Source organism: Patagioenas fasciata, chromosome 1 (assembly GCF_037038585.1).
Source record: "Patagioenas fasciata isolate bPatFas1 chromosome 1, bPatFas1.hap1, whole genome shotgun sequence".
In the NCBI taxonomy this organism is placed as follows: domain Eukaryota; kingdom Metazoa; phylum Chordata; class Aves; order Columbiformes; family Columbidae; genus Patagioenas; species Patagioenas fasciata.
The window spans coordinates 16,904,938-16,931,878 of NC_092520.1; the positions used below are offsets into that span (position 1 = coordinate 16,904,938).

The 26,941-nt window shown below is 40.2% G+C and overlaps 1 protein-coding gene across 3 annotated transcripts in view; it reads right to left on the reverse strand.

The window, feature by feature from the left end:
* Window positions 1–457: 457 nt before the first annotated feature.
* The window catches only part of PDGFD (platelet derived growth factor D), a 142,842-nt gene continuing 116,358 nt past the window's right edge, over window positions 458–26,941 (reverse strand). For all 3 annotated transcript variants that reach the window (XM_065831909.2, XM_071803672.1, XM_065831926.2), the window contains 2 exons: window positions 16,814–17,028; window positions 458–4,000 (listed from right to left, as the gene is read on the reverse strand). In XM_065831909.2, coding sequence (XP_065687981.1) covers window positions 3,866–4,000; window positions 16,814–17,028 — 350 coding nt within the window. In that variant the 3' untranslated portion in view covers window positions 458–3,865. The remainder of the gene's footprint in view (window positions 4,001–16,813; window positions 17,029–26,941) is intronic.

Sequence of the window (26,941 nt, forward strand, 5' to 3'; positions counted from 1 at the left end):
TAGATTAAATTTCCTTATCTTGAGAGGCTTTACATTCCTCTGGGTTCCCTGCATACAGCAATTGGATGCTTAGCTCTGCCCTGGTTTAGGTGAGATGCACCTTTGCTGGCAAGAAGCAGCTTCAGGAGGACAAACGAGGACACCTCTGCTGGAGCCAAGCCAAGCCTGTGAGGGCTGAGACTGGCACTGAGTCTGGGAGAGTGCTGTAACCCAGCTATCAGAAATGCTGTGCCACTGTCATGCTGCTGCTGTTTCACAAAGGATCTGTCAGCACTTCCAGCTTGGGGGTTCAAACCTGATCATCCCAAAATTGTACTTTGGTGCTTCCCTGATGCTCCTGAGAATGACTGCTAAGGTTCACAAGGAGACCTAGCATGGATAGTGTCATGTTGTGGAAATGTCCTCCAGTAAATCACGGGTTTTAGTTCATCTGAATTCTGAATAATCACTCGGAGTATTTTCTTTCAAAAGCAGTATTTATTTTTTTTTCATCAAGATAAGATGCATTACATACTGCATAAAGTAAAAAATACTGCTAGAAAAGCTGCATGTAACTGAGATAACAAAAAAAAGTGTATATAGATTGCACTTGAGAAAGTAGGCTCTATCCCAGAAGAATACAGGAAATAGAAAGCTAGGGAGTAGTTTGAAATTAGGAATCTTTCTGAGTTTCCTTTGAAAATGTATTTATTTTGGGGGGTTCCAATTCCTCCAATAAAAATGAACCAGATTAGATTTTATAATAGCCTTGCTTTTTAAGTTAAAACAAAATGTAAACAACATAGCAATCATTACATAGACAAAAGAGATAATAATAAAGACACGGAAACACATCTCTGCAATTTCTGCAAATAAATACAAAGCAAAAGTTTTGCTGATATTTGATACCACCAGGGTCATTCACTGCAGCTCCAGGCTCGAGTTTTTGGGAGTTTTGCTTAGTTCACATGTTGTCATCACCACACTTCAACATAAAGCACCTCCTTGGCTCCTGCACTGACCTGGAAGATACTGTTTGGATAACAGACGGCAGCACGAAACAGTGAATGGTTCCATTCATTACTAAGCGTCCCGGGAGAAATACTTTAAATTCTGTAACAAGTTTAGCCTATTTTTAAGAAAGTAAACCCAACATTAAGCAAGAGGATAATCCCTCTTATGCCAATCTCCTTTTGCTTTACAGCTGGATTTTTCTGCCAGACCCTGGCATCCACTGCTGCCTGTATTTATTTCAGTTAGCTAAACTACTAATTGCTCAGTCTTTGAAACAAGTATAAATACCATCTACCTTTGTGAATCTCACTTAGGCACCCAAATCAGATTTCTAATCTTCCTACATAATCAAAAGAGAGAAAGAAAAGTTCCTACATTGGACAATTTCAGTGTAGGGACTAAGGCACACTTTGGAGGAGCCTCTCTTTCTCAACTGCCTGTAGTGATCACTCAGACTCCCAGACAAGACTGGACCCCCAAATTAGGAGGTGTAAATCCCCCTCGCAACACATGGCTGCTGGGGTGGAGACTGGGCGAGCAGGCAGAGGCACGTGGGCGATGTCGGGTGCAGTGGGTGTCTGGTGTACGTTTTCCCCTGTGGGTGGGATTTAAAGGACCACTCAAAGGACAAAGTCATGTGAAACGGGTGCTTCCTACAATCAATCCTAACTAGAAGGACAGAGTGCTCAGGCACAATTTGGGCATAATTCAGTCAGGAATATATATTAGAATGCACTGTCTCAAAACCAGTCAGCACTGTCGAGGTCTCGCATGCAAATTTCTTCCAAAATTAGCTAAAAATTATGGAAGGGCTGGGTCAATCTTGCTATTAAGCTAGAGACAGAAAAAAGAATGAAGTCTTCTTTAAACAGTCCTGAACTATGAAATGAAACTGGCAATTTTGGTTACAGTGATGTTCTTTTAATGTGAATTGCTTTGAAAAATGATGAATCACTTCCCAAGTCCGCATTCAGGAGCATCTTTAAATACACATCTGGGAGCCAAAGAGGAAAAATGGATATAAATAACAAAAAGCCCACACTTTTTGAATCTCAAAGGTTAAAGTACAGGAAAGAAAGTAACACACATTTCTAAGGGACGTTTCAGTAAAGTTTTGCTAAAATTATAAAAAAGCACTCACAAAATACTTGAGCTGATAAAAGGGGTAAGTCAGAACATCGGGGATTTTTATAACAGAATTGTAGATTGCTAAAACACACTGGCTTGAAGGCTCTCAGTATTATAGCACATGCCAGTTTCCACTAATTATAATGCACTATTGTCAAACTACTTCACTCTTTCAGAGAGACAGAAGCACAAGAGGCAACACAAACAAGATGAATCAATGCAGCCTATGTCTGCTATTAAATATAAAATCTCAGCCATTAAACATGCTGCCCCATTCCCTCTGTTACATTCATGATCAAATCTCCAATTCTTTGTCAGACTTAAATCTGACTGTATTTTGCATATTTGGAGCAGCATTTAAAAACCTTTAAAGTTAGTTTGGAAGGACTTTTTTTTTCCTTTTTTTTTCAGCTAGAGCACTTTCATAATATTTTAAAAGGCATAGAAAGCTATGCTGTAGCTTTTAAAGTGCTTATTTTATTATGAGGTGGTGTTTAATAGTATTCTTCTGGAAGTTAATAAATGATGCACATTTTCCATGACAGACAGACATTGCTTAATGAGTTAATATACCTCAGCGAAATGCAATCAAAAAGAAACTCACTGTCAACAGTTTAACCATGGCAATGCACAGAGCTGAAATAAGACATCTAACCTTGGATAACTAAGATTAATGCATACATGACAAAGTTATAATAGTCCATATTTAAAACAAACAAACCCCAAACCAAATAATGATTATTAAATCTCAAACACAGCTTTGTTTCCCAGTAACAAAACTGCAAACCAAATCAATATTTTCAACAAACGAGTTCCCTATCTTCATTGCCTGCTCGGGGAAACATGGCACTCCTTGAACTGCAGCGAGGAGGATACAAGTGGGGGGTTTCTCTCCCTTTTTGTGTTGAGGGGGCTACTCCTGGCAACTGTGGGCAGCTCTGGGCAAGGGGCAGGAGTCCAGTCCAGGCAGGTAGAGACCAGAATCAGCCCCAGCCCACAGAGCTTTACTGGGGGACCTGGCTGGAGCCCCCTCCTGCAGAAGCTCCTGGACAATGGCTCCCGTGGAGTCACTGTGACAAAAGTGCCAGCCGCTGCACCCTCCTGATGCCACCAGTGTCTCAGCTAATGCAAAGCATCTACTAATTTCAGCACATGATTTGCTCGAGTACAAACAGATTTGACTTTAAGGTTGTGTTATTTCATGCAGTGATGCATTTTGCTCATTATATCTCACTCTGTTGGGTGGGAACACTGGGAAGTTCCCTCTCAGAGCTGGGCAAACCATTTTATGCTCATACAGGCTCAAATTCTCTCTTCATTTATACCCACAAACCCCTGCTAACCATCAGGAGAGCTCAGTGGGCAGAAATGGCAGCAGAATTTGAGTGTAGGAACAGGTTAGTGAGAAACGGAAACACAACATTATCTCTTTGCCAGCTTCACAAATACCTACACAACTAGAGAGCTTTGAAAATCTCAACCCTCAGAATCTAGCTACATATAACCATAATCCTATATTCTTGGATGCTGATACATAAATCTATGATATACCTGTTTAGCTGCCACGGCGCTAATCAGCACAGCTATGCTGAAACACAACAATCATTTTTGCTAATTGCAAAGGCAGGCTAGTAGCAAAGTTCAAATGATTAGTGAGCAAAGGTCCTCAGAGCAAACCTGCTTAAAAGTAAATGTCCGGTAAGCCGCAATTAATATGTCTTGTTTTTTTATTTTAATTTATTTTTTATCGAGGTGGTCTTGAACTGCAGACACAATCACAACGCTCATGGTGATCCAGCTGTATATCTACTAAGGCCATGTTGTTCCTGGTTCTGCCTTTTCTTCTGGGATGCCCAGCCTCAGGGACGAATTTCAGCACCTGGGGGGGATTAACAGAAATGCATTCATTAGAAAATATTGCTATAGATTTGAAGATGAGAGACTTGAGGCCCTGAAGGCACCAACAGCGCTTAATGGCCCTGACCAGCACTCATTTGGACAAATTTTTTAGTTCCAGCTTTTTCTTTCCACTCTGTGACATCTTCTGTACTGTTCATCCTGGAGTTTTGACAGATTGGATTATTTCCCATATCGGATATCCTTATATTGTGCAGTTTCCTAACCATGCCCATAGTTGCTCCTTTTCATGCAAATTATCAAGCATATTTCTTTTGGCTTGTCTTTGCAGTCCCATACATTTTTAAATTGCTCTCCCACTTCTCTCACTTGTATAATATTTTTGCTCTAAGGAAGAAGGAACATTTTTTTATGTAATTTGAAATTTCTGAACACATATCTTTAGAATTGATCCAAAAATAAAGTCCCTGTGGAAGGCAGAAGGAGATGAATGGAGCCTGTGCAAAATATGTGCCAGATACCATTGAGTTTCTCTCGAATCTGACTGTTGTTCGCTTATCTTAAAAGTCTCTGCCTCAGTTTAAATAATTTGTTAAGAGATTGCTGTGAATAATGTGAAAAGAAAAAAACAAACACAAAATCCACCAAAAAAACCACCACCGACAACCAACTAACCAAATAACACCACAACCAAAAAGTTATTTCCTAGTGAACTATAAATCATGTAAGAAGCTACCAAAAATTTTTTATCTAGGCAAGATAACACAGAGACTCCTAAAAAAGGAAGCTGTAGTTTATAAAGAAGATGAAAAAAATAGGCAATGAATACAAATCGCAACAAAATGAATCTTTTTTGGATATATGGAAGAAAATACTGATAGGGGTTAAACACTGGAGCGGGCTGTCCAGAGAAGTTGCAGAGACCTTGAAGATCATAAAAATTAACTGGACAAGGCTCTGGGCAACCTCATCTAACTTTAAAATTCTCCCTGCTTTGAATGGGAGATTGGACTAGATGACTCCCAGAGCTGCCTTCCAACCTGTATTATTTTATGAACCTATGATTTCCTGAAAATGGTTTTATGGCTATGTAGAAAACAGCAATAATGTTGAGTCCTATCTAATCTTCTGTGATAGTTTAAGTACGTAAACTATGGACTGGAAGAAGTGGAGGAGGATGGTGTTTGCAGGGACATGCTTTGGGAGCCTACCGTAGGAGGCTGAGTTGCTGTATAAGAGCTCATACTCCCACTAGCATGGTGGCACAGGCTGAGGGGAGGAAATCCTGTTTCGATTCATTAGTTTGCTGTTGATGGGCCTACAGTAGTTTAACAAAAGAGAAATTAATTTCCAATTTCTGCCCTGAAACTGAAATACTAGTTTGGACTAGATACAACAAATGAATTAAGATAAAGAACTCCTTAAGTCTTCTACAACACTTTTCTTCCCAGATCTCACAGCACATTGCACAGAAAGGCACATGTAATTGTCAGATTTGTATAGATGGAGTATCTGAAACTGATTTGCTCGAGGGTCTGCAACACATCAGTAGAAAAACTACCAGCGGCATTATATGGTCCTTTCTCTTTTGAAGCCACTTATTTACTGGTGGAGAGCAGCACATGGAGAAAGCAAGGCTGCATCTCCACAGCTGGTGCTAGGCAGGTGGGATGGTTCTGCTCTCTGTGGCCTGAAGCACTCAGTCCAGAAATCATACACTGGTAAGGTACTAGAGCTAACACATCTCACCTCTTGACAGGGTGCTGTGACTCAGGCTGGCTTGGCCAATTGACTGCTGATTCACTTATATTTGTCTTACTTGTTCAAAGGATGGAGAGAAGTCTGTCTTGTCTATGACCTGCCCAAGCCACTAGTCAAGGGGGACCTGAACATCTTTAGTGTCTCAGCCACAAAAACACCTATGCTTCTGCCCTGAATAATAGGTCCCCTAACTCACTGATCATACTGTTACTCAATTAAGAATCCTATTTTTAAAAAAAAAAAAAAAAAGTATTTTCTGTACTTTGGAGTCACAACGCTGTACAAGAATTGAGATGGTCTCAGGAAGGAGAGGGAATGAGGAGCTGCACATCAGATCAACAAAGTATTAGCAATTTCAACAAAATCAGAAAGTCCCCAAATTAAGTGTGAATGACTCGCCAAAGGCTAACCATGAAGGCTTTTCAGAGCAGGTGTGGAAGGGCAGGCATGTGAACAACCTCCAGGATAAGATCATTCATTCTCTACCTAATGCTTGAAGGGTAGGAAGGCCTTGGGATGTAACAAAAGTGGCAAGCACTGAACACAGTCTATCCCTTTTGTGATAAAATTTATGTTTAACTTATGTAATACTGAGAGGAAGGACTGTGCCTAAGCAAGGCACAGACATGCTGTTTTCATGTGTTGGGCAGACATATTTTTCCTGTTAGAAATGCAGTGAGAAGTTTTTTTGTTTGTTTGTTTGTTTGTTTTGTTTGTTTGTTTTGTTTTAAGCAAAAAAATAGTTACGGATTTGCAGTGATTTCAAACGCTGACTGCCTCAATATATGCAATAAATCCTGATGGACACCAGGACAATTCACTGTACCACATTGTCAGCCAAAAGACAGAGGAACTGAACCTAACTGGGTTGCTGCGATTATTACAAAGCTGAAAATAGACTGCTTCTTAAAAGATGCCTTTTTTAAGAAAACGTTCTTCTAAAATCAAGTACAGCTGCTGATGCTGAACTCATGGTAAAATTCTTTATTTAAAAAAGCCTCCTTTCATCAGAATCTGACAATTTCAGATGACTGACACTTTGCAAGATTATGGGTAGGTAGATCTCCTTTTTGCAACTGAGAGCAAAAGAAAGTATGCAACGGGATGAGAGCAAAGATGTGGATTTTATTCAAGCTAACAGACCTCCTGACAGCTTGAGGACTTTCCCTGTGTTTTATAATAAGAAACATGAGCACAGTATATGGGCTTTGCCGATAAGAGCAGAGAAATGAATTGGTAGGCACTTCCCCAGACAAGACAGGAAGGTAATGTTTGAACATAGCTGAAATGGGGCTGCTTTAATAGCTGATCACAGAACTGATGTTCAAAGCTCTCCGTCTAGCTTCCATCTAATAGTTTTAGTTTCAGCTAAATGCAAGGGAATTGAAAAGAACAAGGAAGTAAGGGCATTTCTGGTGACCAGAGTAGCTGAAAGAAAACCCTTTGAAAATAGCTACTGTTTATTCATTACATGGTCAGATCCTAAAAGATGAGGAACTAATGAATTAATGAAAACAGTTCAAAGAAATTTTGTTCAGGACACTTTATTGCTGCTTTTTTGATGGGATCAGTAGTCATAAGAAAATCGGGATGTGAGGAAGGTCTGGAATGCACAGAAGGTTCATGTGGGTGAAAAAGAACAATATCCTTGTAGTTTTCAAATTAAAAGAGCAATGTGTGTCACTACTAATGAAAATGTGGTGCCTCAGCTGTTCAGATCATTGCCTCACAAAGAGTATATGACTACAGCCATATTCCCCTCACCAAACACTGAGTTAATTATGGTCAGAAAACTATTAAAGCAATAAAAAAAAGAAAAAAAATCAAGACAGACTTAGCTTCTGAGCTGGGTCTGATGTTTATAGGTAATACAAAAAAGGTATCCAGGCCTTGTAGCATTTCTTCTGCAGACAGATCCAGAGGAGCAAACCAGTATGCTGGATGGCATTTTACTTTGTCGATATGCATGAGCATCTGAGAGGTTTCAAGGTGAGGTGACTGTGGTCACTGCATAATTTTCCTTGGGGGCAGTGGTGAAGGAAATATAAAGAAAATGCTTACATTCCTTTCCTTGCCAGGAATCTTGCTCATTGATTGTGCACTGAATTTGGATGTCGACTTCTGAAGGATTCTTTAAATGAGACAGCAAAGCCATCACAAAAACCAATATCTGGATGCTAAAGCCAGAAAATTTCAAACCGGAATTAGGGCATGCCTGTTTAAGCCAGGTGAACTCATTGTCCGGACAACCCTCCAAGAAATCGTGGCATTTCCAGCCTGTTAGGCGACATCAGAAGACGGCTGACTTCCCGGAAGGTATGCAGTACAAGTTTGGGTCTTGCTCTGGGGGCAGCAGGTTGCACTCCAGTGGCCTGTGGAACACAGGAGGTCAGGGCTGATGCCTGGCAACCCCTCTGATCTCAGCAGATCTGTAAGGAAACTTAATGGCCAGGGCCTGAGGAAAGCGGAGTAGTGAAGACTGATGGGGAAAGGACCCAGCTAGAGATAACTTGTTCACCTTGACCAATACCTGGTATTTCTCCAGTAGGAGCAGCAACAAAGAGGTGACTCCAGAGAAAGATTTACCTGAAATACTCATCTCTGGTGGGGCTGGCTCTGATAACTCAGAAAGGAGCCCAAAGGCTGGACTCATGGTTTGGGATGGGGAGAGCCAGATGAGAACCACTCCCTGCAGCATTCGCTGATGATCCTGGCTGTGCATCATTTACCTTTGAAGTCTGTCAGTATTTAGCCATGACAGTCCATGATGGCTGACTGCTGATTTAATAAAAAGCAGAGGGTAATAGGAAACCCAGACAACACATCTTATAAACAATAATTGTCTAAAAAAGGGGTATCCTGTTACTTATAGACATTTTTTACTTACTATATTTTATTTATTAGGAACAACAGTAATATCCTTTGTTAAATTCTTGAACAGTAGTTTAACCACCAATAGAAATCTGAAGCCTCATGCAAAAATCAGTAATTTTTGTTTGTTTTTTTATTTTTTTAGCTTTAGAAGACCACAGATAACCAATAACTTGACTATGGCTTACCAAAGGATGAAGAGCAACTCTGTATGCTATTTTAGATAGTGAAATTTGTACTTTGCAGAACTTATTTTAAAATCCTGCTATGCAGCATTATCTAATCTCCTTCTGCTCATCCAAAAATACCATCATTCTAGCATGCAAACGAAATTATATTTGTCTGAGATTCATGAAAGAGGAAGCATCAAAATTGCATTCAACACAGATCCAAGTTCTGATACAGATAAAAAATCTTACTCTGCAATTTTTGAAAGTTATCTAATCCAAAGGTCACACACTGTATAGCTGTTCTCTGAGCATAAGAAGCCAAGCATTATGGGAACGTGGTTCATAATTTCGCATAAAGACTTTTATTCTAGTAGGTACACAGCCTAAAATAATGACACAGACCCAAAGCTGTATTCATTCTTACCAGAGATAATTATAGGATAACAAGAAAAAGAAAAAAGAGTTTGTTTACTGATCAGCTGTAGCATTCAAAATAAGGGATTATTAAATGTAGATGGGATTATGGATTCTGTTTGGTTTTGTTTTCTTTTTTTTTTTTTAATTATTTGTCTGAAACAGAAACACCTGGTTTTAATACAGCAAACATGGAAAAATAAATGAACTAGCTTGCAACTCAGACCATCACTAAAGCTATGATGCTTTTGACACACCTGATATCAACACCACCCTCACTTTGGGTGATTTTGTCATGCATTCTGGCTCCAGCTATTGCTTTTTCACTGACTGGATACACATGTGTCCCTTCTCAAACTGCCTCTCTGGCCAGACATGTATCACAGGATCTCTCACTTGCTTAACTTCCAGATGTTAACCCAAGAACTTTCATTTAGATCTGGCAAATAATTAACCTTTTTTCTCTCATTGCACCTCTATGCTTTCTTTGCTCATCCTGTGACCTAGCAGCCATTTCTGACTCATTCTGTTTCCCTGTATTTGCATTCCAAATAAATCCCATTGCTGCTTCTTGTATAATATTTCTGCGCACTAACTCTTTTGTCAGGTTAAGTCTGTGCCTTTATTACCATAACAACCTTTTATCTCCTTTATACATGTCCTATCAACTCCAGAACACACAACAATCAGACCATATTCCCTGCACACTGGTTTGATGATGCCAGCTCTTTTTAATCCCTCAGCAAATTTCCTTTGTTGTATCGGCAACATTTGTATAATTTTAGTCCAGCTATCTTATGCTTCCCTGTATAAAGGCAGGGTGAGAATTACTGTCTATGCTCTCAAGTTCCTCCTTAAGGTTTGCTTCTCTCAAAAAACAGAAAAGCCCTCACAACACCAAATTGTATTAGTTACATTTGTAAATCTATTGGAACAACTCCTTTGTCTCACTGCAGTTCCATGTCACCTTTGTATTTTCTCCGCTGCTCCCTTGTTCTTTTCTCCCCAATAATATTCCCTCCTGCCTAGTTTTCCCTTTACAATGTTTGGTCCAGTTAAAGCTGTTTCTATGCCTCACAACTTGTGCAAAGGCTTAGAATCATAGAACAGAATTACAGAATCATCTCAGTTGAAAGAGACCCTCAGGATCATCGAGTACAACCACAACCTAACCTAACTCTAGCACTAAACCGTGTCCCTAAGAACCTTGTCTAAATTTCTTTTAAACACCTCCAGGGATGGTGATTCCACCACTTCCCTGGGCAGCCTGCTCCAATGCCTGACAACCCTTTCCATGAAGAAATGTTTCCTAATATTCAATTTAAACCTGCCCTGGCACAACTTGAGGCCATTTCCTTTAGTCCTATCACTTGCTACTCAGGAGAAGAGACCAACACCCTCCATGCTACAACCTCTTTTCAGGTAGTTGTAGACAGTGATAAGGTCTCCCCTCAGCCTCCTTTTCTCCAGGCTGAACAGCCCCAGTTCCCTCAGCCGCTCCTCATCAGACTTGTGCTCCAGACCCCTCAGCAGCTTCGTCACCTCCTCTGCACTCTCTCTAGTACCTACATTTAGCATTGTGTAGGCACTCTGAGGTGCCTGCTACCTTACTCAGGGCAGCAAGAGGTTACAAAGTAGCCACCCTAACACTAATCTAAATCGTTAAGAATTAATTGCATGTATGTCCTGTGAAGGCACCAGACAACTCCAGTAAATATGAAACTTGAACAGAGGTGTAATGCTGGAAAAAGAAAAGGAGGGGAGGGAAGGCATATTCTAGACAGTGAAAAATGCATGTCTGTGCAGGAGAGACAAGTAAGTAGGTAAAAGATGCAATCAGCTTTCACCACTTTGCTCTTTTCCTTATATGCCTTTTAGCTGTGTTGCTCAGCACTGCATGTGTAGAGGTTTATACACTCTGACAAATTCTGGTTGCTACCTTAAGAGCATTTATTCCTCACGGAAACTCATTTCACATCTCATCAGTTACAGCAATGAGACGGGGAAACCGATTTCTTGTTTCTCTGAGGTATCTGCATGCTGGGTGGATGGCACAGCCGCAGCCTGAGCTGAATTGAGTCCTGACCTGAGTTCCCCCACACCTCCTCTGGGCTGGGTTATCTCTGGGTTTAGAGCCCCCTGCCTCCTTCAAAGAACAGCTCCCGGTATTTCCAAAGAAATGTACTGCAATGGAAAACACGCTTTCATTTCAGCTCCCGTTTAGCAAGTTAGACAGCAGTAGACATGAGCATTTGATGAAGGTGTGCTGCATCCATTTTCATGAATTGCTTTGTCTTTCCTTTGCACAGAGCCCTGCAAAATAACTCAGTATCGCTTAGAGTAGACTGTGCCTGAGAGACATTTTGAGATGCTGCCAGCACTCAGCCTGTTTGGTTTGCAGGGTTCATGACACTATGTGGTAAGTCGTGAGTATTTATCCATGAGCTCTGGTCTCAAGCAAACCCAGAAGCTGTGGAAAACCACAGAGCATCACAAGACTCCTGCAAAAACCCCCCACCCATAAAACTATCTGTTTAGTCAAGTTATGAACCCATTCATTTCTGGAAACTGCTGAGTATTTTGGTAAACTTATGGCAAACTTCCAGGCTATAAAAAACTCCCAAGATCTCATTATTAGCATTTCCCAGGGCAATAAAGAAAAAGATACCCCTTACTGTGGCATTCTCATTTTCTCATTTTCCCTGCTGTTGCATTATTTCTTACAACTAGACGTGATAGGAAAGAGCAGTACAGTCTGTTCAGGGAACTGGAGCAGCACTCGAAGCTTGGGGAAATTAAAGGCTACACATGACAGCTACTACTGTGATACCAGGAGGGAGCGCTCGGTGATGAGCAGTAGCTTTGAAGAGGAGCTCAGAGGGAACTAAAAAACATTAAGAATACAAGGAGAAGGTAACCTTGAAATATCCCTGGACTAGAAGCCAGCCTTTCAATAATAGGTTCTGGGCACCGGTGTCCCTACAGCTGCCTGAACACAGCCACTCCAGTACTTCAAGGCACTGACCACAAAGCCAAAAAAGAGCCTATTGCTTCTGGGATATTTGTCTGCCTGTCATTCTCACCCAAAAATATTGGGTAGCTCAGAAATGCCAGACAACTTTTAAATGATATCCAATCGCATTTTTACTGTTGAGAACAAGCATAGCCATGTGCAGGACAAGCAGCTCTGGTGGGTCCAGAAGCTCAGCAGAGGAAGCTCCAGGAGACCAGTTTGGCAAAATGAGCCTGACAAGAGAAATGGGCTGGAGTCTGCAGGACTCTGTTTCAGCTGCTACAAGCACCTTCTTTGCTCCACCAACTTGTATTTTCTTCTGGTGTCTTTTGCAAGGAAATCAAAGTAATTTTTAACCAAATTAACAGCTCTGGGGATTTCATAAAGTGTAAAGCTCTATCTTTTGTTATGCAACTAAAGGCTTTTTGGTTCAGGTTAGTGGGTTTCAAATTGGCTTTGAAAGGAGTAAACCAGCTCCATGGTTCTAAAACTGGCATGTCAAGAAGCTCCTCCCCAGGCATTTAATAAAATTAGAGTTAAGTGTCAAAGGAGAATAAAGAATAAAACTGATTAGCTCTGTGTGGCTAATAATAATAATAAAGTGGAAAATATTTTGGACTAAAATTAATGGACACATCTTTAGTATGTCATACATGAATTTATCCGCATGACTTCCACTCACGTTAATGGGAGCCACTTGGCTTAATTTCTGCTCAGTGAGCTTTTAATTCATCCCTAAGGGATCAAGTTTAAATTTAAACTTACAAAAGCCATTTAATGTTAAAGCTGAAACACTGTCTTAAATTCATACAGATTTCAAAGAACAAAGGAGTAGTGAAGTAAATTTGCAGTAATGTATTGGTGTGAATATTGAATTTCCTGAATTTAGCGATTAGTTTTGGTGTGATGTATGTCTTGACATCCTGGTTCTGACCAATACTTGGTTAGTGTGATATTCCAGTGTCCCAGCATCAGATGCTCCCAAATACCTCATAAAAAATAAGTGCTTGATAACATGTTTATAATCAGTATTTTTCTTTTATAGCTACTGTCAATAGTTGGCTTAAGTTCTGATACAGATGTGACCTGGGATTCTTTAGTTTACATTTTACCTCTAAATCTCCTGGAATCATTCTGAGTTATGTACCACCCATATTTATGGGTTGAAATTCCATATATATTTACTGTGCAAAAAACCAAAGTTTCTTTTTAGCATTTTAAATTAGTTCCCTTTCAACCTCTCTTGGACTCTACTTGTACTTTTCCTTTGGGTACTGTTCACTATTTTCTACCTTTCACTGTGTCCTCTCTTAATTATTATAATTTTTTTTTTTTAAATGAAATTACCCCAAACTTTTGAGACACTTTCTTTACAAATGCTTTCAATGTTTTCCTTCTGTATCTCCCCAGATGTATATTTTCTCTTTCTATTTATTTTTTCAACTCCTGCTTGTATCCTTCTAAGCACCAACAGTAAAAACCCAGTACAAGTAGCCCATCAATTTATCCAGGCCATAATAAATATTTGCTGTGTAATTACCTGTTCACCTCTCTTCCTGCAGAAGACTGTCACAGAATCACAGAATGGTGGGGGTTGGAAGGGACCTCTGGAGATCATCCAGTCCAACCCACCTGCTAAAGCAGGTTCACCAGAGCAGATCACACAGGAATGTGTCCAGGTGGGTTTGAATGTCTCCAGAGAAGGAGACTCTACAACCTCTCTGGGCAGCCTGTTCCAGTGCTCTGGCACCCTCAAAGAAAAGCATGTTTAGATGGAACCTTCTGTGGTTCAATCTGTGCTTGTTGCCCCTCGTCCTATCATTGGGCATCACTGAAAGGAGTGTGGTCCATCCTCTTGACACACACACTCTTCAAATATTTGTAAGTATTGACAAGATTCCCTCTCAGCCTTCTTTTCTCCAGGCTGAACAGACCCAGCTGTCCCAGTCTCTTCTCATTAGAAAGACGCTCCAGACCCCTTATCATCTTTGTACCTCTCTGCTGGACTCCCTCCAGTAACTCCTTGTCCTTTTTAAACTCGGAAGGCCAGAACTGGACACAGTACTCCAGATGTGGCCTCACCAGGGCAGAGTAGCAGGGGAGGAGAACCTCCCTTGACCTGCTGGTCACATTTTTCTTAATGCACCCCAGGGAAATGTGGGTGGTTTTTGTTTTGTTTTGGTTTGGTTTGGTTTTGTTTGTTTGTGTTTTTTTTGTGTGTGGTTTTTGTGTGTGTTTTGTTTGTTTGTTTTTTCCATCACAACTGCACTAAACAACTGTTCTCCTGAAATTTTTCACAGCGATTCACTACTTGTCCAACTTCCACCCCTAATTTCTCCCTCCTCCCCTCATGCACCCAGTGTTGAATAAATAGTGGAGCCTACCCATCCTAATGCTTGCTGCTTTTCCAAACTGCACTTATAAGTAGTTACATCAGCCTTCTGAAAATCCTTACAGAATTCTCTGCTGTTAAAGCACATTATCACCTGTGCTAGCCGCCATTTTTGTCACCTCTCTGTGCATCTTCTTCTAGATTGATCATACATGAAATAGCACTTAATCCACATGCTGGGGGCACCCACACATAGCTACTTTCTCTCATCTCTTCCACCTCTTTGCTCTTTATCCCTTAACTGGTTTCTAATCCATGTCTGATCTTGTCTGGTTGATTGTATGCTCTCTGAAGGAGGTGCCAGGTCTTTTAGCATTCTTGACAACATTGTGGTGCTGCATAAATATTTATTCATACATAAGGCATTCTGAGTTCATTTTATCAGCTCATAGTCATCTAGGTGTTTTATACCTATTAATTTTTTTTTCCAATTAACTTTCCTACCACTGAGATAAGGCTTTCCACTCTGTAATTACCAGGGTCATCCCCTGCATCTTGCTTAAAACTAGATAAAATGTTAACTATTCTCTAGTCCCAGGTGATGTGGAGTACGCCATATTCTGCAGTTAATTGTGAGAAAAATCTCTTGCCTTGGAAAAGAGTAACCAAGCCGCTCACCGTGAGGCAAAGGTCTGACCTTCAACAGCCCACTGCTATTGCAACCCTAGGGTCTTGCGAGTTAATGCCTTTATGGTATGAGACCACATCACATGCAGATTAAAAGTCCATTAAGTTTACTTTCACCTGAGACTTAGGTGAAGTGACAAATCAGGCTCTTAAAAGACATGTGCCAAAAATAAAGTCAGCATGGCATGCAGATACTTACTTTCAGACAACTGAAAGGACAATACCAAGTACCTTTCCTAGACATGTTCACTTTGGTGAACATGGTTCATGTCTGGTTCTGAAAACACTGGTTTAGAGGCAAGAACAGGAAGTGATCTTCTCTTGTTTTTTTCCTCTCTAAATGTGCTCTGAATGGATTAAAAAAAAAAAACCATAGTGTACTTTGTTCTTATGCAAAAAATTTGCCTTCGTAAAAAATTACTGAGTGGGAGAAAAGCCAAGGCAAAAAGATTCAGCTGCTTCCTACAGGTAATAAATCTGGAAGGGAAGAGAGTTTACAAGTTACTTGTTGTTTCCAAGCATAGCCATACTTTTACAAGACAGAGCATAAAACAAGAGGAAGTGTAGTCAAATGCCTCAAGGAACATGTCTCTGTGTTACTAAAAGGAGTATTTCCAGTGGTATATACATCCATGATGTATCAGTCCTTTGATGGGAAAAAGTCAGTTCAGTGTAACCCTCTTTCTTGCAACAAAATTCCCTAGGATGCTGTTGTAACATACACACAGAGAGGTGGCAAAATTTAGCTCCAGCTTCTTATGAATTACCTTATCCATAAATATCCATTAAAACCTCTTTTTAGCACATATATAAACTCTTTCCACTCTGCTTATTCACCGCTTCCAAATGCAAATTGCTGGGTGATTGTTTGTATCCACTATATACCCCAAAGACAGACATTCATCAAGAAAACAGCAGAAGTTCTGAAAAAAAAAGAGAAACTACAGTATCCTGAAGCTCTACTATGATGCTATGTATGTATTATAATGTGACATTAAATACATTAATATAAAACTTGGTTAAAATCAGTATTTCCTGCAGGTTGATTACGTGAGTATGTGCCCCTATGGCTTACTGCAGTGGAAGGTGTGAATGCTAGTGTCTAGCATGGACATGGATGTGACACATGAACATAGACATGGACAACAAAAGCTTTGCCATTATCTAAGCCTAAGCTCCACCTGTCTGGAAGCCTAAGCAGATCCTTGAGCTCAGGAAGAGTGGTGACCACAGTGGGCATTCATTTAACCACTCTGGTCTCTCTCAAATGATGGGCGTGATTCTGTGGTAACATCTCCGCTTGTGACACTTCACTGCATTCAGTGATTTTTGCCCACTGATTTTTTCGCTGCAGATCCAACATGATAATCAATATAAGCATGATAATATAACATAATAATGATAATATAACATGAAATAGCATAATGATGATATTGATAATGATAACATAACATGATATAGCTTGATCAGTATGCCATGATAATTAATATAAGCAACGCACAGAGCTCTGAGAAAAGCCTTGAGAATCCACAAGAGCAATAAATAACCTGAAAGAAATACAAAATACAAGAGAAAGAGTGAAAATACCTCATGATACTTTTTCACTGTTTTCCCTGACATGCACGTGCAGGATTTCCAGCTTGAAGTCCCACAGCCACAGTTTCCTCCACAGCGCTGGACAAGGAGGCAGCGGGGGAAGAAAACTACGTTTGTCAGCTTCAGTTCCTCCCTTAAATTGACAGAGTAGTTTCTTGGAGTGCAGCTATAACGTTTCACATCATCATTCAACCTGTCCAGGTCAACTGCAATGTAAAAGAAGTTTCATTAGTAGGATTTGAGTGGGACATTCCATTGGTCTATACTGCTTCCAAAGCAACCGATAACACAAAGTAATGTGGCACTGGTTGGAAAATATGTGAAGTATAGCAGTAATTTCCGTCAGATAAAAATAAATTCGCCAATTTGAAAACATTTCAGATGGCCATCCGGGCTCTCATCCTGCTTCCACTGACTTCCATACAGGGCTCACACTGACTATAAAGGTGAAGGGAAGGCTTGCAGTAAAATATTGGCCTGAAAGCTGAAGTTGGGTTATTTTATTCGCTCTGTCATGGATCTACTGGATCCTTGGGTGTGAGATTCCACCTCTGCTACTGTCTTCCTCCCCCTGCTTACACCTGACTTCCTTAGACGATGAGCTCTTTTCTGTTATTATGAGTTTAATGCCTTTTGCCTAACTGCAGACATACAAAATGTAAACACTTGAACCAAGGCTCTTCCTGTGGTCAGTACAGAAAAATCTTTGGAGAGTGGTTCATCTCTTCCTCAAAAGGGCATTTAAGACAGGTGGCATGATTTGCTTTCTCAAGTTGTCTGTCTGTATTGTTTATAGACAAGAGTCTAGATAACTTTCCTTTAGATGGAGAAATCAATCTAGGCAATATTAATTTCAGCTGGCAAATGCTACTATAATAGGCAAATAAATGCAATTAAAACTAATGATCTTCATTGAATGCCAGTAGATGGTTGATGTTTAAATGGCTGGTATCTCTGTGAGATGTGTCATGAAAACAAGTAGTAAAGCCAACCATAAAAATAACTTATAGACTCTCAACTGTGAGTTTAAGTACTGCTTCTAGCTTTAGCTTGCAAAGCTAAAACAAACAAAAAAACCACCACCCTTCCATAAATCCATTTTCCACTATTGTAACACAGATAAAAATAACAGTTATAATGACTTTATTTCTATAGAAGTTTTCCGATTTCTTTTCCCCTCCTTTTTTACTTTCTTCTTCTCCTTAGGATTGTGTCCACCAACTAAGTGTTCAAAAGCTCAATAATTCATTCAGAATTGGAGTACATGAGAACTTGTGTTGAGAAGTGAGGTCCTCTGGACTGAAACATAGAACAAGAAAGAAAATGAAAATGCATTTTGAGCTCATGGAGCTTGAAAGCTGAAGAATTCATCTTGCTCTGATTCAAATCTTCAAATTTCAGAAAAAAATTGGGAAACTGGAAACCAGAAACACAGTACATAACTGACAAATCAATAATTTTATGAACATTGTTTTTGAAAAGACACATTCAAAATATAAATTAAGCTGAAGGAAGAAAAATAATGGACTTGATGGTGCAGCAGATTAAAAATAGTCCTTTCCCACTCCAAACAGTATTTTCTAACAGATACACCAACAGGAAAACAGGAATGGCTCAAATGAGAACTAATGGTGTGGTGTTTTCAAACATATCAGATTTTCATGCGCATGTTTAATAGCTCAACACCGTTTCTGGTCCTGAGTGTAGCTAAGCATGTGCTTTACTATAAACATGTGAAAACCTCCAACAAAGGCAGGAGCACTACAACACTTCATACCTTCTGTGACTCAGCCCTTGTCAACATCACAAAGTAAATAGTGTAAAAAGCTGTGATTTGTAAATATCATGCACCTTGACATTATGGCCTGGAGATATTCACAAGGCAGATATGCAAGAGGCAAGGGTACATAAATGCCTTGAGTGCTACTACACAAAATCATAGCAGCTTCACTTTCCTGGCAAGGTGTTATTTCAGTCAAAAGGAATTTAGCAGATAAATTGCGATTTTATAGCAATTGTGATACATCTCACGGTGAAATCTCAGAGGTTTTCTCCAGAGAACTAGTATCTCTCCAAAAGAGGTATAGATCATCCTCCTGATATAAGCACAAAATCAATGGGGCTGCTGGTATACTCATGCACTGGGAGAAAAATTCACTCCAAATGTCCACAGCCAGGACTTAGAAGTCCAGAGAATATTGATTTATTTGTTTTAACAGATGATATTTTATTCTCTGCTGTCATTCTCCACAGCCACCTCTTTTCATTGCAGGCTCTCAAACTAATTCTTCTCCTCTAAACATTCTCATCAGGACCTTTGCCATCAGCTTTGCTTACGGATAAAGCAAAGAGTTATCTGGCTACCCTTCATTTCAGATGATTGATGTGAAAGAAAAAATAACCAAAGGAAGATATTCTGACTTCATGAATAGTGAGATTTCTGGAGGGGAAAGCCTGGATCACCCACACTCTGGCACTGCAGTAATTCAGGGGAATGGATACCGATACGAGCAGGCTGCTGTCAGGGAAGGCTGGCCATGGACTAGGACAGCACTTGCTGCTGGTGTATCTCTAGACAGAATAAAATGCTCAAAGGCTTAATGCAACCTGTGATTGCAAGGCTTCCTGCTGAGGTGGCACAAAAAACCAGGCTTCCAGCTACAAACTGGTCATTAAAGAGGACCCAGACCCAGGTCACATGAACTGACATCTGTGTCCAGGAGAAGATGTCCTGGGGACTGAACAGAATTTGCTCTTTTCACAGATGAAACTTCCCTTAAGCTCAACATCCTCCTTCCTGCATTGAACTGATACCTATTATCACTGCTGTGTTATCAACACTGAAATGAGTCTTTGTAATGAGTCTGGCAGAGAGGGAAAGCACCGACATTTAAAGGACCAGGGTGGGGGGGCTTTCCTGCAGAGAGCATATTATATCCATCACCATGTTACACATATTTGCTTCAGTACTTAAGCTGCTCAATTTAAATGGAAGGGGTGACCTGGCAAAAGGCTTTCACCGGAGGGAAGGCTTTGCTAACTAGCATTCAAAAGCCTAGTTTTGATGACTTTCAGAAGTCTTTGCAGGGTCTCTTAGGCTGTAGCTGAGTCAGTGCTGTGGAGAGCTGTTGACTTGCTTGAAGCATAGGAGGGAATAACCAGACAATTAGGATAATTTTTTCCTCTATGCAGTATGAAGGAGTCAGCTATTTTTGATGAGGGCTCAAAACATTTTTCTGGACACATTCTTCAGGAATTCTGAAATCAGCCAGTAGCAAAATACATTTTATTTAGTGTATTTTTCTATTATGAACTATTTTTGAAAAACCTATGTGAAATCTTCCAATGGAAAATTGTGTGAATTCTCCTTGGTTTCATACTCAAGGCATTCTGATCCTTACATATTAGCAGTTTTTGGGACCCCAAATCCCAGAGTTATCAGTTAAGATGTGAATTCCCTGCATTTAACATATCTTGAGTATCAGAGTCCAGAGTGAAATGGAAAAATATAATAACAGAAAGGTCTTATTTTAGTGATGCTATAAAATAAATATAAATAATATATATCAATAATAAATATATATAATAATAAATATATAAAATAAATAACTGTAAGCAGACAAGTAAATACTAAATAAAGAGTTTAAGAGATAAGTCATCATAAAAATTCATCTGGAGGTAAACATGCTCTTTTTGACTCTGCTCTACAGAAATCTGATGCTTGATGGGATAAGGTAAGTGCACGATGTCTTCTCTGAACAGTATATACTGTACTCTAGTAATATCACACCAATACCAAAGAACAATTCCCTTTTCCTAATTAGCTTTAGCCCACAGTTTGTGGCCCCCTAACCAAAGAACACATTTTGCTCTGAAGAACTCTCTCTGCTGAAAATTTGAATGTGCATTTTTCCCCACCTTGGGATTGTTTTATTGTCTGGAGCCAGTCCATTTCCTCATCCATATAACAATGAGATTTTACAGTACAGTCAGTTGCATGCATCACTTCACTGCTGTGACTAAAATATAACCGAGCCTTGGTGTGATTGGTGTGAAATCCTGCTGCTTTACTTATCAAGGACTGAAACCACTGGAGTCCTTAATTTAAAACTAGAACTAAAAGGTTCTGTAGACTGGATGCAAATAACTTCAAAGTATTATTACAGAACGTCTGCATCAGAGATTCAATTTAAAGGCAAGGGAGACATAAAAAGATGCACTGGAGCAGTAAGTTGGATACTTGGGCTACTATGTTTGCCCCTTTCTCCCCTGCAAATACTATGCTTCAGTCCATCCTCATTTCACATAGCACTAAGGAATGTGCTTACCTTGAAACATTTATCTTAATCAGAAGTAGCACTGAAATCAGGGACTCTAGTAATACCATGTCTTATTCAGCAGGGACAACCTTAAAGATCAGAGAGGTGAGAAAACCTGTGCTGCTGGTCATTGATTAATTTTAAAAAGACAGGTAGTCTGTTAGGGTTTCTTTTAACACTTTAGCTGTTCCAAATTCATACATGTCTGAACATTTTACATGTTTTTTGTGCATCAGCCCCACCCCAGAAGTGAAGTGCAAGAAGTGGTAGCCACCTTGTCAGGGTATTCCTATAACATATCAAGACCATTTACAAGGAAGGCAAGAAGGATTCAGGAAGGTGGAAACCAGTCAGCCTAACCTTACTTCATGGTAAAATTGAGGAGTAAATCCAGCTGGAAGCAAAGTCCAAGTACGTGAAAGACAAGAGGGTGACTTGGAACAGCCAGCATGGATATTACAAGTGGAAATTGTGACTGACCAACCTGAGAGTCTTCTATGGTGAGACAGCTGCCTTGCTGGATGAGGTGAAAGCAGCAGAGGCCCCTGCTGATTTTTGACAGCACCCTTGCAGCCAAACTGCTGAGATATAATGGGATAGATGGACTACAAATTGGATAGATAACCAGAAGGTCTAAGGGGCTTGAACAAAGGGATCAGCAATTCCAAACACAACTGGTGGCTGGTTACTAGCAATATGCCCCAGGGGATAATGCTGGGGTCAGTACTACTAAAGATCTTCAGGAATTTCCCAAACAATGGAATTGTGTGAATCCCCAGCAAGTTTGTGAGTGACATCAAATTGTGGGAAGCTGTCCATGCGCTGCAGGGCTGCCTTTCAGAAATACCTCGGCAGGCTGCAGAAATGTGCTGGCAAGAACCTCACGAGGTCCAGTGATGACAAATGGAAATCCCTTCACCTGACATGCATCAGTCCAGATATGCAGGGTTCAGTTCTTGTTTGACTCTCATGCTTTTCATGTGTGGCTTACAGTTTGTAACAGAGGTCATGCTGCGGTTTTGATTCTTGGCTTTAAAAGCCTTCTCCTATAGAGCATGGAACTTCTCAGAGACCTATGAACATATTGCACCCATTATCCACAGCATTCACGTTCCACTAGCATAAAGGTTTGTTCCAGGACTGTGTCAGGTAGAGCAGAGGTTCTGTACAAGCAGTCAAAGACATTCAGAGCAGTGCTGCAGCTGACTGATGCTATGGTGTGGTTGGAACAGAACTGGAAAACTCAGTCCCATACATATAGTAAACAGTCACATCGTCCACTGGTTAAATCACCTAAATTCACTGACACTGATGAATTTATTCTTCTCCACACTGAATTTTGATCAAACCCTGTGGCTTTTAGTTTTCAACACATATGGCTGATGGTAATCACTGTTCTACTACACGTGCTTAATGACACCACAAAAAGCACTTTGTTGAATATATCTGAAAACTTTGAAATCTCTCCAAGTCTTTCTTGTGGGAGCTGGGGAGAAGATGCTGCAATTCAGATTTACTACAGAATCACAGTGCCAAGACAAACCTCCTCAATACAGCAACTATTATTTTAGAAGAATGAGATATCAAAATTTCAGTGAAATTATAGCTGTCTGCATGAAACAAAGTTCACAATATACGGGTCTATTATGGACTGGCAAACCAATTATCAGCTGTGGTATGGGTCAAATAGTAAAAGCAGGCCAAATCATCAGTGTTGTAAACTTCATCGAAATCAACAGAATTGAAAAGCTTATTCCAGTGACAAATGACATGCTGCAAGTTTCACTAGCATTTTAAAAAGGGATTTAATATGAAAAACTTCCACTGTAGTGCCTGACAATGGTGTCATGTAAAACATGAGGGAAAATCTCATGTGTCACAGAAGGGAAGAGCATGGATGCAGATCTGAATTAGACTGTGAAATTAATGAATTTGTGTAGCTTGAATGCAATAGACAACTTCGTTCCCAACTGAAGAAGTGTGGAAGACTGTTTTTTTGAGCACAAGAAATATTAAAATTAGCAGCTATTTGAAAAGCTATTCCATCTACTTGTAATGTTCACATTTGCCATGAATGAGAGGGCATTCAGCATTCATAATGCCTACACTCCCTGTCTGATGCACTGAAATTTGTTGGCAGCCATCCCAGAACCCTTCAAGAAAGAGTACATGGACATTTGAAGTAATTTTTTGGCTACTGTTTGGAAACCTCTGAGAAATTACATTCCTGAGTTAAAATTTTAACTTCTTACTAGACCATTGTAAGTAGTGACAATTAAAACCTAACGTCAAGGACATGATGAAACTTGCCTGATCTTGGGGAACCTGTTCGGCAGTGGACAGCAAAAACATTCCATGAAGACTTGTGGTCTCCTCTCGCAACTCCCCTTCTAGAGAACAGTGTGTCTATGCCAGGAAGTGTTTATTTATTCAATTTTCAAAATTGTCATTGCAATCAGATGTTATTCCAGGAATGTCCCACCTGATTAATTTCTTCTGATAGCCAAAGACTTCTTGCATACCATTTCCCAAAAAGAAAATGAGCTTAGAGCTGTATGTAGGCTTGTTCATTACCAGAATGTATCTATCCACATGTTATGCTCCTTCCTAACCTGATCTGTGAAAAAACCTTCCATTTTAAAGACGACCTCTTTATCTAGGCACCATCCCCTAGACATTTGGATCTAATTCTACAATAAAAAACAGTGAACTTTTTCTTTCACAGAAAGAGGTCTTTTAAAAATTATAGAGCCTTTTTCAATTAGATGTAAAACTTCAGAGTGAACAACAAAAGATAAATGCAAACAAGCATGAGGGAAACGTTAAATGATGCTTAACTGACGGCTGGAACTGTTTACAACAGTATCTCTGAGAAGCTCTTCTAACATTATCAAGAAGGCACACTGATGCTTTCAAAAATCTAGTCTGTACGATGAAGAGGTTTCCTTCAAACATGTCTGAGTGCTCCTTATGACTCTCTAAAAGAATAGAGACTTGTTTGTATACATGTTCAACATAATAGTAGAGTATGGCTCTTTTCTATTTTATATCTATCCATGGTTTTGCTAAGAACAGTATTAACTAACCCAATAGTCAGCGATATCCTTCTAGACATGCTTTATATTTGTAACAGCCAAACTACTATGATACTGAGGTCAGCTACAACAATTTACAGCAATGAAAAAGGAATTATTCTCAGGGATATACTTTATTTGGTATGACCTCCTGTTTTCCTAAGAGTCTAGGATAAGCTTAAGGCTGAATACTCATACTTTCAGAGATTCTAAAATGCAGCAATGGCTAACAGACCTTTTTGAATTTATTTACAACTGCTGCAAAGGTCATTTGAAACATCTACTTGTCATATTTTCACGTAGGAGGTGTACACTGTAGTTCATAGGCTTCTCTTTTAAGGATTCTGAAAATGCGAATGTGTGTCTTCCCCTTTCTTCTCTGTCCTTCCAGTCTGGGTTTCACTGTGATTGTACAGTTGACTTCTACTGGAGTGGTTAACAGCAAACCTCACTGAACATATGTAGAATTAAATTTAAAACTTCATGTGATTATTATTGAGACACACCTGATACGAATATCTCACTTCAATAGTGTAAATAGAAAAAAACACATTTTATTCAATAGAGTTGCGTCAGTGTTGCAGAGGTGTGTGAGATCAGATTTTATAGATTGAATGGAGTTATCATGCATGCAGATTTAATCAAGACACACTTAATATTAAGGTCCTTGCAGGTGGTATCCTGGGAGGGATCAATCTTATAACTGTATATATATATATATATATATATATATATATATATATGTATATGTTTATATACATATGTACATGATGGGAGGCAATTAAGAAGATGGAGCCAGAGTCTTTGAAAGAACAAGAGGTATTGGACACAAATTGTAACACAAAAAAACTTATTTAAATGTTTAAGAAAAAAATTTTTGTTTGTTTGGTTGGTTGGTTGGTTGTTTTCTTTGTTTGTTTGTTTTTGTTACAAACGTGGTCAGACACAGGTTGTCCAGAAAGGCTGCAGGATCTCCATCCTTGAAGATGCTCAAAACTTGACTGGACATGGTCCCAAGCAACCTGCTGTTGGTGAAACTGCCTTGAGCAGGAAGGTTAGACCAGAAAATCGCCTGATGCACCCACCCCCTCCCCCTCTTCATCTATTCTGTGATTAACTATGCTAAAATACAGTACTTCTTATTTCCTTGACCCTGACTCTTATCTTTGTGGATCACTTGTGGGTGATGTGACAGTTGGAGGCCATCTTGGGCACAGTGATCACAAGATGAGTTTTCAGTTCTTGGAGAAGTATGGAGGGGGTCAGTGGAACTGCTACCTTGAACTTCCACAGGGCAAACTTAGACCTATTTAGGAGGCTGGTTAGCAGAGTCCCTTGGGAAACAGTACTGAAGGAAAAAGGAGTCCAGGAAGGCTGGACATCGTTCAAGAAAGAGATCTTAGAGATGCAGAAGCATGCTGTCCCCCTATGCCAGAAGATGAATCGTCTGGGAAGAAAACCAACCTGGCTGAACAGATAGCTTCTGCTGGAACTTGACAATAAAAGGAGACTTTATGACCTATGGAAGAAGGGGCAGGCAACTCGAGAGGACTACAAGGACGTTGTGGGATTATGCAAGGGAGAAAATTAGAAAGGCCCAACTAGAACTTGATCTGGCTACTGCTGTGAAAGACAATAAAAATGTTTCTATCGTCAGGGAATCCACGGACCCACTGTAGTCCCCCACTAAATGCCTTCTTTAATAGCAAAACCATTTGTTCTCTGTGTACTTGGCCCCCTGATCTGGAAGACATGGACAGGGAGCAGAATGAAGCCCCAGTAACCCAAGGAGAAATGGTTAGCAACCTGTTACACTGCTTAGACACACGTAAGTCTATGGAGCAAGATGGGATCCATCCAAGGGTACTAAGGGAGCTGGCAGAGGTGCTCACAAAGGCACTTACAATTATTTGTAATATGAGCAGTCCTGGCTAATGGGGGAGGTCCCAGTTGACTGAAGGTTAGCAAATGTGACTCCCACCTACAAGAAGGGTGGGAAGAAGGATCTGAGGAACTATAGGCCTGTCAGACTGATCTTGGTGCCAGGAAAGGTTATGAAGCAGATCATCCTGAGTGCCATCACATGGCATATACAGGACAACCAGGTGATCAGGCCCAGTCAGCATGGGTTTAGGAAAGGCAGATCCTGCTTGACTAACCTGATCTCCTTCTATGACAAAGTGACTCACTTAGTGGATTAGGGAAAGGCTGTGGATGCTGTCTAGCTAGACTTTAGTAACGTCTTTGATGCTGTTTCCCACAGGATTCTCCTGGAGAAGCTGGCTGCTTACGGCTTGGACAAGCATAATCTTCACTGGTTAAAAAACAGGTGGATGGCCGGGCCCAAAGAGCTGAGGTGAATAGAGTCAAATCCAGTTGATGGCCAGTCACAAGTGGTGTTCCCCAGGGCTCAGTATTTGGGCCAGTTCTGTTTAATATCTTAATCAATGATCTGAACCAGGGGATTGAGTGTGCCCTCAGTAAGTTTGGAGACAACATCAAGTTGGACAAGAGAGTTGCTCTGCTTGAGGGTAGGAAGGCTCTACAGAGGGATTTAGACCAGCTGGATCCATGAGCTGAGGCCAATTGAATGAGGTTTAACAAGGTCAAGTGCCAGGTCCTTGCACTTGGCTCACAGCAACCACAAGCAGCGCTAGAGGCTCAGGGAAGAGTGGCTGGGAAGCTACCTGGTAGAAAAGGACCTGGGGGTGTTGGTGAATGGTCAG